The sequence below is a fragment of the Prunus persica genome, chromosome G4, assembly GCF_000346465.2.
Source record: "Prunus persica cultivar Lovell chromosome G4, Prunus_persica_NCBIv2, whole genome shotgun sequence".
Taxonomy (NCBI): domain Eukaryota; kingdom Viridiplantae; phylum Streptophyta; class Magnoliopsida; order Rosales; family Rosaceae; genus Prunus; species Prunus persica.
Window position 1 is genome coordinate 1,788,458 of NC_034012.1, and position 12,418 is coordinate 1,800,875.

Here is a 12,418-nt window from a genome sequence, read left to right on the forward strand (position 1 = left end):
GAAGATAAAGAACTTTCCCGGCGAATTATGTTCTTTCCCGACAAAATTTTGCCAGACTTTTTTGGCACCTTTTGTTATTTTCCAACCCAATTTCAACGGGATAGACCTATTGCGGCGAATTTTGAGGGGGAGACACTGGAAACACCTCAAGCAGATCATTCAGGCCGAGAATTACCAGAATTACCCACCCCATGAACCCAATTGTAAGCTACACTTTACATAAATAATTCCTAGTTTTCACTTTTATTCCTCTTTGGTATTTTGAATTTAGTGTCCTTGAGAGATATTTCTTTAAAAAAAGGGTGTCCTTTAGAGATTGCTTAGTTTGTGTAGAAAAAAAAACATATTCATTTTAGTTTAGTACTTCATTTTTTTGAACGTGGCATGGCATGATGGTTGCATTGCAGATGTCAATGCATCCCTGCAAGAGAATATGTGATATTACAGGATATGAGGCAGCTTACCATGATCCAAGTACCAACCTCCGCTACGCCAATGCTGATAGCTTCCCAATAGAATATGTCCAGACATATCCGGCTCTCAGAAATGCTGCTGTGGTTTTTAAGTAACATTTTCCCAAGGCAGGAGGAAGGAGGCTTCATTTTTTCCTTTCTCCGCTTTTATTATCTTTCAAACTTAAACAATTTTGTAAAGATATCTGGTATGGTATGCATACTTAAAAGGAAATTTTTTGCCTTGCTTTGAAGTATTATTAATCTCTTTCAATGATGCATTAAACTTCAGAAATACACAGGTGCTGATACAATTGAAGTCACCATCTCAGGAAGGAACCAACTAGGTATTGCTGCGGTTAAAATGAGCAATTGCTCATCGTTTAGTAAACAATCCTTGAGTTAATGATGAGAAATCAAAATCCCTTCCTGACTTAGTGGGAGGGATGGAAGATATCGGTGACGCTGTTGAAAATCCGGTAGCTCTAAGGTTTGTGACACCATTCACTGAAGTTACTGGCCTTGTCGCATACATGCTGCATATTTTCAGAAAAATAAAAATAAAAAATTCTCACGCAATTGGAATATTTCTCAACCAGGTCTATCAACACTCAATTTGTATGATTTGGAATCCATTGATCTATAATGTGTACCTTGATGTTGGGAAAGGAACTGCATTCCCTACCGGGTGTGTAGGACTGCCGTTTCCAATCTGTACAGAAAAATAAAATGACAAAAAATATAAGAGATGGAACATGAAATGGAAAAATCTAGTTGTAAGCTTTTTCATAAGCACAACCTGAGTATAATGTTGTGGAGGAGGATGAGCAGGCATCAGGTTTCCAGGAACTTGGCGGCCAATGCTTTGCCCATTTTGAGTTGGCAAGTGGATAGCATGGGATCCAGGTTGTAGGTTTGCAGGAATTGAATGGGGTGTGCTAGATTTCGCTGCAACTGCCATGAGTGACGACTGTTGTTGAGATAGAACTGCAAGTTGCTGTTGATGCATGGAGAATGGAGAAGCCGTACTGGACTGACCAAAATCCAATATTAAATTTGTGAGAGAAACATAAACCTATATCTTAAGTATTCATAGATCGTGTTCTACCAGCATTACATCAACAGCTACTTATGGCATGCTAAACAGATTTTGAAACTTATACCTTCTCAAGTAAGTTCATAACGTCATTCTGGGGTTTCATTGAAAAGGGTTGAGTGACTGGGGTTGAATCTATAAATAAATCCTCAATACCATAACCATATTTTGGCTGAATCTTGCTTTCAGATGATTCTGATTTTTTACTTTTCTCTTCAGTCAATTTTGTTTCATCTGCTGCACGTTAAGGAGGTTCAAGGTCAATCAATGGTAATGCTAAACCCAAATTTATAAGATGTTATTGACTTGAATTTTTTTTGTCCTGGGTGGGAAAGCAATATGATGAAGCAACAGTTGTTCTAATGATATTAAATAAAACAAACATACCATGGAGACCAGTCAATGTATTCTTATTGGCAGATGTCACATAGTCATTTCCTCTAGATTCTTCCACAGAGAGCAAATTGAACAGATGAGTAGCATAATCCACTTTAACTGGTAGGGAAACCGTAGCAGCACTAGGTGGTTGACTTGCTGCAGGTTCAGCTTTCAAGGCTGCTTCTGGTTTTGATTTTTGCTCAAGTTGGTGTTGTTTTGGATCATGACTGACCTGTCCATCAAGATCATAAGCTTACTTGCATACACAGAGATACGGAAGAAAAAAGGAACCAAGACATACCAAAACAAGAGGCAGCATGATATGCATCAGTTGTCCATTGATTTGAGAGGGAAAACAAACAATACAACATTTACCTGCTGAGGTGCCCTGTTACTTGCACTGGGTGGATGAGCACCTTTCTGCTTTTCAAAAAATCGTTCCGTCTCTTTCACATGGCCATGCTGACTACTAGTTTCAGGTCTCGCTCTATAAACGGAATTCTTCTCTTCACTCACCCTTGGAGGTGATTTTGCTTTTCCATCCCTAGGAACCCACTTCTTGTGTTCATACCTAATGGATAACATAAGCACCCAAACACCTAAGCCCAAAATATGAACTACTAGTACTGCATCATACAAATACCAATAATCGTAACCAATAATAAACAAACCTACTTTGCACGAATGAAATTTTCAATTCCAACTCTGTCATAATTAGGAGGCAACTCTGCTTCCCAAAAACTATTTGATTTCTCGTTTCCCATAGCTAGCAGCAACAATGAACCAAAATAAATTTCAGTACTCTTATCGTATCATGGTTTTATACTTGACTCCCAGCAGAATGAAACGAAACCAGTCATATGACATTGTACTTACATTGGATAAATGCAACCTGCTCTGGAAGCCATGTGTCCAATGTGGCAGATCTCACCTGCATCAACATCAAAATCCTTGAAACAATGCAAAACTTATACAGAATAGCAAGGGGAAAAAAGAATGAACCTCTAATTGCACGGGTTCATGTGCCTATGGCCAAGAGTTAAAGAACAAAATATAAATAGCACTTCGATGTATACAAAAAACACGAAATTGGCTGCAAAATAAATAGGCAAAAAGATTTGCCACCTTTGATATATGTACCCCAAGACTCCTGTGGATCCCCGAACATTGCATGCATATGAAGATCCCAAGATTCACACTAGCCCATCGTGGAGCTCTGCGCAAAACACCATTACAAGTTAACCATCCATATAAGATGACAACGATAAAATTAACCTCCACCAAAGTACAGCATTAAAATCTAAAAAGTTTTCATTACTTTGTATCTTCCCCTTAATCCTTGCTATTGAATAAAAACTATTCTGTTGTTTCTGTTTTAGCAAAATAAAAATTACTATCTACATCGTTCCAAGATACGCACTTGGTTTTGCAGTCTGCACATTCTCTGTTCCCTGGTTGTTTAAGAAGACCCTCCAATATCTACATACAAGGAAACCAGATGAGACCAAAAAAAATCAGAGGTAATTGTGAAACTGGTTCAAATGCTAGTTAGAAAACACAAATATTTACAAGGAGAAAATTAACACCCAGTCTGGCTCAGCTAATCAGCTTTAAGCAAAAAAAGCGTTCTAAACATGCTTAGAAACTTAAATACTTTGATTAAAAACAATTTAAAAAAAAAAGAAACATCTAATGTAATGGACAGCTGTGTTTGTGTGCTACATGCAGAAATAAACTATTGTTATCACTATCTCCCGACCAAGTGACAACTCATTGTGGACCTTCACTAAACCACTCTTGCACCATCAACAGTTCAATTATACTTGTAGATACTATATGATCATGAACTGATTACGGCTGAATTTTCAATTATTTCAGTGAAATAACTGAATGCAACATAAGACGAACAACATAGGCAGTGTCAGATAACCAATTCTGTTTATAAGGTGCACCAGAATCAAAAAATATAAATAAATAAAAAAATTGAAAAAAAAGACCCGCCCAGGCCTCCTAGGCGGGCCCAGGCTCTAGGCGGCCGCCTAGGCGGAATTTTCGAACACTGCTAAAGTAGAACAAGATGTAACGAACCGTCTTGCTGAAGACCCAATTAGCATCTTGAAAAAAAACCCAGTTAGCTCAAAGAAACATTGATAACGGTCATGAATCACTAAAGCACATGGAATCCAATTACAGTGTTCCAGGTACAAGCAAACCCCAAAAAGATTGTCATGAAACCATAAGTTTGCGAGCTAGTTAATAACTGACATATGTTTGAGTTTGAGGCCAACCCATCAGCCCAAAACACTTAATCATGCTCAGCTTCAAACTCAACCAACAACAAAGCCAAAAATTTCATCCCCACGAAACAAGAAAAGAAAAGAAAAAAACCAAATCTTTCAACCATGTAACAGAGAAAAGAATAGAACTTTGAGATTGTATAAGTAAAATGAAGAGAAGGAGAGAGACCTTTCTGTGTCTGGCATTAAGCTCTTTAGAAACGTTTGCCTTCTGGTTCATGTTTCTGGCAATCCAAACCAAACAGCTCTTTCTCTTTCTCTCTCTTTCAAAAAGAAAAAAGGGTCGGTCTTTGTGTTGTGATTCTGAAAATGAGAAGTGGGTATCTTTCTTCGCTCTCTGCTTTGTTGTTGTGTTTAGACTTTGGAGGCTGGCATGGCACACGCGTCACGTATGTCGATGGGCAAGCCAAGGTTTCGTATTCTGGTTTTTTGGCTCCTTTTTTATTTTCTTCTAAGGGCCCGTCACGCGTGTTGGCCTTTGACGGCGCCGTCCTCTGTTTTTTCTCTTTTTGGTGTCATCTCCAGTCTACTGTTTGGTTTACCTGACCAAACAACCAAACAACCAAACAACCAAACAACCAAACATATATTTAGTCCATTTAGTCCCGACCCAAAAAAAAAGTGTTCAATTAATTGTCCAATCTCTATCTGCCGCTCGCTTCAGATAAAAATACAATTACAATCTGCCGCTTGAGTGTGAATTCTACCTTGAAAATGCCCCCAACTTTTTGTAATCATTCAGGAAATGGAATCTTGTACATGTGACATCTCCTTTAGGCTACCATAATACGCACATACATATATACATATACATATATTAACATGCTAAATATGTTTTACTTAATCCCCAACCAAAGTATTTTTTGGGACATGCAATGAGCAAGGTTATGGTTTTCATAAGCAAGAAAGGCATGAGATGCTAAAATTACTGCCTTGTATTGTAGGATCTCCTCTCTGGCTTGCTAGCTCTGGTTGATAATTGATGATTGATGATTGGGATATTAATTTGGTTTGGTCATTGATCATTGGACCCTCACTCTCTCTCTCTCTCTCTCTCCCCCAATCCCCCCCCCACCCCCTGTTTACGTGTTTTTTTTAATCCAATCCATTGGTCATCCCATAGCTTAGATTTTTGCTAATCTGCTGTGATTTTGGTAATGCTGGTTTGGTTGAACCAACAACATTAACATGTTTTTTTTCATATCATCAATTACGAACATTATTGTCATTACTAACTAACCAACTAAACAGAGGAAATAGAATAAATTATCCTGAAAAAAAAAATTTGTATGAAATACATGACCCAATTGAACACCTCATCTTTTAAGGAAGATAGTTCAAAGTAGTTCAAAGTTGGTCCAAACACACGTAATATTATTGTTGAGAGGTGATACATTTTACTAAAACTTAAAAAAGAAATCACGCTCTTGTATATAGTTTATATGAAAACTATTCAAATCACTCCCTCTTCTTGTTTAATTTCATCTTTGATTCTACGTCTCCGCTGTAAGGTGCAACATGGTATGCATATTGCTGGAGAACAGAAAACACCACCATCTCCAGACATATCAAGACATTCTGAATAGCTTCCTCAATGTGCTCCACATCTAACCAGAAATGATGAGATCGAATGACGCCTACAGCAGCTAATACGTCAATCACCACTCCCTGCAAATGGTTCAAGAAGTCTTATTTGTTAACAAGTAATAAATGGCACTTCAAAATAAATAAATACGAAAAGAAAACAGCAAAAGGAATCTCTTGGTACTCTTGCTAGTGATCAAATTTTTGACCAGAAACCAGTTTCCAATAGAACCAGCTGATTAAGTCAATGGTGGTTCAGTTACAAACCAACTCCCACTTTCTTAAATGTCTTTGCTTCCAAGTCTAAAAACAGAGAATATTATACCAAACACTCCCTAAGTTGCAGCAAATCGCTCTTAAATTGTAATTCGGTCAAATGAGGTGAGCAGTTCAAAACAAGTTAAATTATTTTCGAGTTCAGAAGACAACAACCAGCAACTCAGATAATACCAATAACTAGGAGATTCTATAGAGGGGTTTCATATCCTTGTCCTTGGTGTTTTTGTGGATTTGCTTATGTTATATATCCTTGACTGCATTTTCTTTAAGGCTGCATATATAAATCAGGCATGCAAAAGAACTGAAGAGGTCGAGAAATTGTACCTGCCAAAAGCAGAAGAAGACTATTCCCTTGATGCACAGGAACTTTGCAAGGGGGGAATGTGGTGCCAATTCCTTTGCAAACACATGGTAAAACACCACTAGAGAGTATAACGCTAATGAAACTGAAACATTTAGAATGATAGTGAATGTCCAGCTCAACCAACTGGGGTAGAGTCCAAGTGCTTGGAGTGTTATCATCAAGACAGAACAAACTGGGCGTATGATGACAAATTGCCAAGTCCAATATTTGAGTAGCTTCAGGGTATGGTGGTTTAGCCGAACGGTGTGAGGCTGCAGTTTGTTAAGCCACATTGTATCTGTTAATATATGATAGATTCAACATATTCAATAAATTATGCTTTTCAACTAGAAAGATAAGCTTATATTCCAAAATCAGTGTCAGTATTCAGAGCCAACATGTCCATTGCATTGGAAACTGAAAGAGCATAAAACTATCCCGCACCTGAAAAAGAGTCATAGGAAACGAGTGGTGAATTTCTCTTCCTTTGATTTCATCTGGCACTATATTCTTGCTTATGGATATCTTCAGGTAACTATACATTAGAGCCAAGAACTTAGCAATCACCTGGAAGTAGGAACATGAGAAGTTAGAGATTCTGGCAAGCCATAAGAGACACTTGAAAAGGACAACTGCCATAAAGAAATTGGAGGTACTCACCAGAGCCTCATAACACTCCTTAATAGAGTCCAAAAACATGAAAAAAGTTTTGCTTCCCTGAATATCCAATAAGCCCACAAATGAGTCAACTGCATATATTGGAGCCATAAGAATAATAATTATTATAGCCTTCTGCTCCTTTGGGTTCTTCCAGTAAAAGAGATGTTGTGACAGTAACTGGACTGAGAAATGCATTGTAAGCATCACACAAGCTGCAGATCCTAGCAGCGTCAATTGGCCCCGATCCATTGTACTTAAATCCATTATTCAGCAGTGAGATGGAGCCCAAGGTTGGAATCTGCCGAAAGAATATTACATGATCTTCAGATTCTACATGTTAAGTTCAATATGGAGGGTACTAAACAGCCATCCATATCCCAACTGATTCATTATTCAAGCATATGCCATCACCAAGTAAACATTTACAGAAGCAACAACTCTAAAGGGCATCTGCAATTTTCATATTGCATTCTGTGAGCACTAAAAGGTCACACGCTTATTTGATATCTTCTTGCAATGTGGTCTTTTTAAAAGGTGAACCTAACTTTGTAAGATGTTTCAAAGTTCTTAAATTTAGGATATTGCCTGATGTTGTCAAAACTTTCACTCCAAAGTTTTCACCTTTGCAATTGGTTTTTGAGGAAATTGCAATAAAGATCAGATATTGAAATCAAGACATCACAATTTGTTCCACTATTCAGGATTATTACGAGTAAACCAGAAAACCCAAAATTGATCAGACGCAGAGGAAAGATGAATTTCAGCTACCAGTAAGTACAAATGTAAGGCAATCAATCAAAACTTAATCAAAGCAACGTCTGTTTTCTAAAATGAAAAACGTGTTGGATACAGAGAAGAAACTCACCGAATCGGAGCAATCGAGCGGTCCAATAAATCCAAGATACCCTTTTGTGATTGAATTTGAGTGAAGAATCAAATTGTTTCAGTCTTGTCTTGAGGGTCTTTGAGTGAGTGCTCGTACATATCAGTCCTCATTTACCACAAGCCCACCAACCCCTCTCAATTTTGGCATTCATTTACTCGCAGACAGGGCCTGGCCCTGCTGGCTGCTGCTGTTATTTTCTGGTTCTGGGTTATTTTTAACACCTTAAAACCCGTTTTTACCCTTTAGAGAAAGTTTGATGGAAAACCAGATTAGCAGTTTTAGAAAATAAAAATAAAAACCTTGTTAAGAATGTGACAATTTCCATTTGCTAACATAAATCACCATCATCAAACCGCAAAAGTTGAAAATAATTGGAGATTTTGGGCAACATGGTCCATCAATTGTAAACAACTATGTCATGGTCCAGCCAGAGCATATACATATATATAGCTCTTTCTGAGGAGATTTTATTGCCATGCTTGTCACAAAAGAAAGGATAATGAAAAAAAGAAGTTACATTACAAATATAAATATGGATCAAGTGGTCGAGCAAGGACTGTCTTGAGCCCTGTATTATTACAACGACAAATAATATTAAGTGAAAGGGTAGGTAGATAAAGTAGTTTATTTTGGAACTCAAAGGAAGGTAGAAGAAAGAGAGTAGGTTTAGTCGTGCACTGGGATGCCAATGCTGGGCTCAATAGCATTTTCCTCTTGATCCTGGACCTGCACATCTAATGAACTGCATCATCAGAAACACTATATAAAGAACAAACTCTCTATAGAAAAGAAAAAAAGTAACACTAATTATTTGGTTACCTGAGGAATTGCCTCTGCAGCATTTTGACTTCCGCTCTGTCTGGACCAGATGGTTGCAGTAAATTTGTGCACCAATAGAACCCTATGTAAGTTAGGGGTAACTAGTAACCCGTGGACCGTGTTGCCGACATTCTGTAGAATGCTATTAGTACTATTGTCAGCAGCTGAAGGTTGAGTAGTTGGTTCCAAAAGCTCCTTATTATCTGTATCAAAAAACGGAAGGAAGGGGATTAATTACAAAATCAACAGCTAAAAGTGGCCCTGCAACGATCATTTCAAATGCAAATGATCTCATCCTTCATATAATATGAATTGGGTAGTGTATGCTGTGAGAATTTGAAGAAATGTCCTACATTATAAGAAGTGCATTATTGGGTGAAGTGAAGCTGTTTAGCCATTTTCAATATGGAAATATTTCTTCGTACTCTCACACATAGGACCCTCCAGCAAATATGAAAAGTATACAAACTGATATCACTACATTTTTTCCTATCATTTTGAAAGTCTGGCTAACAAGGAACAAAATACACCAAAGTTAACATGTAAGAAATTCCAGTTCAATCTCGTGGAGTTGATCAGTCATGAATCCTGAGAAAGAAAGAAAACAGAGTTCAGACATCGCTTAATAAAAGTGTACCGCCTGTTCCTGCTGCTAGCGTCTCTATAGAGTCTGCAAACACCGAAAATAGAACGTTATCAAACGGAGAAGAAGAAATAATCCTCATAACAATTATGTGAAAAATTGAGTGCCAGAGGAAGGACATACCACTGCTCCGACTCCTTTTATTCTGATTGCTGCTACTGAATGATCCCGTATGATATTTTCATGAAAATAAAAGTTCAGAGTTAATAACTTCCAAATAATATAAGGGGAACAAACTCAGATTTGCATTTTGTTTTACCAAATTGCTTCAAAACTCAGATAAGCCAATGATGTGGATTTTGGGATTATTTTATAAATGCTGTTATTCGAAATGACATTATTGATCGTCTCTTTAATAGAGGTGAAATGTGCATGCATAATGAGGCTCATGTTTATAGAAGTGGTAACAAAAATGTAATAAAGATAACATTATCATTATATTAAGTAGTATTAGAAGGATTATCACACGTGACACTGTTCTTATCTTTCAAATCTCTTATAATTACTAGTTTCTCATGTTTTTTCGTTTCTTATTCGACAATTGTAATTTGCAACAACTCATAGAATAAAGAGTTGCCCTTGTGGTTTTTCCTTGTAATTGTTTTTTCCTTTATTTTTTTATTTAAAAAACTCATAGTATTCTCTAAGAACGTGAAGCCCAAGTAACTTTACAAACTAGTTTGGTTAAGGCTCAATTGATTCAAGTAAAAATACTTCTAGCTTTTATTCCAAATGAAGGCCCCAAACTTCAACTTTGCACAAAATAATTAACGGTCGAATCCAAGCATAGCGGAAAGTGGAAAGCACTCAACCGAGGAAGCAAACTGCTTCATTTTTCACCACTTTAACAAATATGCTTCCAAAAAGCTTGAGCTCTGCGTGCGTTATCTCCTCCATGTATATTTTGCACTTGCACTAACGTGCGACTGCTAGTGAATAAGATCTGATTTTATACAAGTGCCACTGCTAGTGAACTTTATAAGGTGCAGAAGAATAAATTCCATTAATTCAAAATGAGGTAGGAGGCAACTGATCAACACTGCAGGAAATTAACAACATGATAGAACATGATTTAACTGCTGGGGAATTAGAGAGTATATTGGGAATTATGGAAAGCTTACGATTTGTACTAGATACGGTTCTTGAGAAAGGACCTGCAACAGTTAGTTAATGAGTTTAGAGTGAAGTGGTTTAACTGAATGATATTTAAGATATACAGAAGAGTAATGCCACCATGGATGGAAACAATGCTTGGATTGTAGACAGAAACATGTAAATGTAGCTTTGCTAAGGTACTAGAATTGTTCTTCTTGACCCTGCAAACACCAAAAACAGAATGCTAATGGTCAGTGACAACATTTAAAATGCGCATATAATCATTTAGAGCAGTGCTATACATCACAAAATATACTTGTCAGAAAAGGTATAAACAAAAAAACTCTCCCCTTGTGAGTTCAAGGGTAAACAGAAAAAGTAAATGCCATGAAAGCCAATAAGCACTTCAGCCTTGGGAAGAGGTAGAAAAGGAGAAGAAGAAAATAGTCCTCATGAGAATTTTGTAAAAGAGTTGTTTGTGGAACAAAGGACGTACCAAAAGCTGCTATTCCTTTTCATCGTTTTGGGGACACTGAATGAGCCCCCCAAATGATATTTTCATGAAAAATAGAAAACTCAAAGTTTAGTTATTCCAATGAGTGTAAGTGGAATTGTAAAACAACCATCTATCTTATAATCTAAAAACTATACATGCTGTGATAAGCATATAAAGTCACTGTCAAAATGACAAATGATATTTTTATAAAATTTAAAGCAAAATACAAGGTTTAATCGTTTTGTGGCACAGCACAGGCACACTAACCTTGGCTTGGGTTGCAGACAATACTTGATCTCCATATTTAGTTTTAGAAAGCTCCAAATGATTTGCCCATCAGGAGTAACCGTCTTTTCTCCCTTGTACTTTGTCGTGTTCAATTCAAGTGGATCAACCCACACCAACTCATCCAACTCCTGTTTTTCTAACCTTGGATCATGAATAGCAAGAGAAGCATCAGAGACGGGCTCTTCTGAGTTTGACTCTTCTTCCACTTGCTTGCTCTGGCTTCGCCGGCTGATGGAGATCTCTTCGAGTTTTGGGAAGTATGGCAGCATCTTGGTCTTGAATAAGTATATGGCAGCATCTTGGTCTTGAATAAGTAGACCAAATTTTCACAGTCAGAGATACGGATGACCTTTAGCTTCTCCGAACGAGGTTGAACCTTAAAGTCGGCTACATTGTCACTGTGCCCTTTGGACTCTATCAACGCCTGCATCCTCTGACAGTTTTCAACTAAAATTGTGTGGAGGTTTGGAAGATTGTACTCGGCGCCACTCTGGAATAAATAGACTGAACTTTCGCAGCCAGAAATTTTGATGACCTTCTTCAGGCTATCTAGACGATAACTCGGCAACCAAAGTAGACCCTTGTTGCTCATTACATGCAGCTCAGAGGTCTCCTCTGGGACTGGGAGTATGACTGGGTTTCCTTTCACAGGGAAGTCAGTTTTGCTGAAAACTATGCTGTTTTTGGGTAACTCTGTTTCATCACAAGAACCCCGCACCCAGAATTTGAATTTGGATAGATAATGCAGCCCAACCACTGCCTCTGTCTGTCTATCTCTTTCTCTCTCTTTGAAAAGGCTATCAGAGGATGCATTATAATGACAATGTGGGATTGTGCTTGTTGGGGGTACAATGCGGGTGTGGCCGGAAATGATTAAGAAATCTAAGGGGGACTGGACGTGATAGAGACTTATGTTTTCTGGAACTACCACGAGCCTGTAAAAGGCCAGGTATGAATAAATCTAGCTTTTGATGTAAATTTATTCTAATATGAGCAAACCACTAGCCTCTCAGCTAGCTAGTTAGGTCCTTTAGGAATTTTGGCATCTATGTTCACCTAAACTTGTCATTAATTTGATATTTTCTTTCCTTTTTCATAGTAC

At 37.6% G+C, this 12,418-nt stretch overlaps 3 protein-coding genes across 5 annotated transcripts; all 3 read right to left on the bottom strand.

The window, feature by feature from the left end:
- On the bottom strand, nt 677-4,742 carry LOC18779878 (probable ADP-ribosylation factor GTPase-activating protein AGD5). 2 transcript variants are annotated; one of them, XM_020563158.1, is made up of 11 exons: nt 4,393-4,742; nt 3,347-3,405; nt 3,052-3,142; nt 2,803-2,857; nt 2,602-2,692; nt 2,302-2,497; nt 1,936-2,158; nt 1,616-1,782; nt 1,252-1,485; nt 1,106-1,164; nt 677-988 (listed from the first exon to the last, which is right to left on the bottom strand). In XM_020563158.1, the coding sequence occupies exons 1-11, from the start codon at nt 4,441-4,443 to the stop codon at nt 829-831; spliced, it is 1,386 nt and encodes a 461-aa protein (XP_020418747.1). In that variant the 5' UTR covers nt 4,444-4,742; the 3' UTR covers nt 677-828. The 2 variants fall into 2 exon arrangements, with proteins under 2 accessions (XP_020418747.1, XP_020418746.1); XM_020563157.1 differs by having other exon boundaries at nt 1,616-1,785.
- Nucleotides 5,468-8,168, bottom strand: LOC18778729 (transmembrane protein 184C). Its single transcript, XM_007211656.2, has 5 exons — nt 7,955-8,168; nt 7,090-7,387; nt 6,874-6,996; nt 6,411-6,701; nt 5,468-5,891 (listed from the first exon to the last, which is right to left on the bottom strand). Exons 2-5 carry the CDS (start codon nt 7,351-7,353, stop codon nt 5,682-5,684), a joined length of 888 nt encoding a protein of 295 aa, XP_007211718.1. The 5' UTR covers nt 7,354-7,387; nt 7,955-8,168; the 3' UTR covers nt 5,468-5,681.
- Nucleotides 9,390-12,086, bottom strand: LOC109948470. Of its 2 annotated transcripts, XM_020561494.1 has the most exons (5): nt 11,296-12,086; nt 10,671-10,753; nt 10,559-10,591; nt 9,561-9,595; nt 9,390-9,464 (listed from the first exon to the last, which is right to left on the bottom strand). In XM_020561494.1, exons 1-5 carry the CDS (start codon nt 11,583-11,585, stop codon nt 9,456-9,458), a joined length of 450 nt encoding a protein of 149 aa, XP_020417083.1. In that variant the 5' UTR covers nt 11,586-12,086; the 3' UTR covers nt 9,390-9,455. The 2 variants fall into 2 exon arrangements, with proteins under 2 accessions (XP_020417083.1, XP_020417082.1); XM_020561493.1 differs by lacking the exons at nt 9,390-9,464; nt 9,561-9,595 and having other exon boundaries at nt 10,069-10,753.

Coding starts and splice junctions, on each gene's coding strand:
- LOC18779878 (XM_020563157.1), bottom strand. CDS start 4,443: ATGAACCAGAAGGCAAACGTTTCTAAAGAGCTTAATGCCAGACACAGA. Junction 2,159..2,301: donor GTAACAGGGCACCTCAGCAG/GTAAATGTTGTA, acceptor CTTGATGGACAG/GTCAGTCATGATCCAAAACA. Junction 1,786..1,935: donor TACATTGACTGGTCTCCATG/GTATGTTTGTTT, acceptor CTTAACGTGCAG/CAGATGAAACAAAATTGACT.
- LOC18778729 (XM_007211656.2), bottom strand. CDS start 7,353: ATGGATTTAAGTACAATGGATCGGGGCCAATTGACGCTGCTAGGATCT. Junction 6,997..7,089: donor AGGAGTGTTATGAGGCTCTG/GTGAGTACCTCC, acceptor TCCTACTTCCAG/GTGATTGCTAAGTTCTTGGC. Junction 5,892..6,410: donor TCTTCTTCTGCTTTTGGCAG/GTACAATTTCTC, acceptor AACCATTTGCAG/GGAGTGGTGATTGACGTATT.
- LOC109948470 (XM_020561493.1), bottom strand. CDS start 11,585: ATGCTGCCATACTTCCCAAAACTCGAAGAGATCTCCATCAGCCGGCGA. Junction 10,754..11,295: donor TGTCTGCAACCCAAGCCAAG/GTTAGTGTGCCT, acceptor TGGTGTTTGCAG/GGTCAAGAAGAACAATTCTA.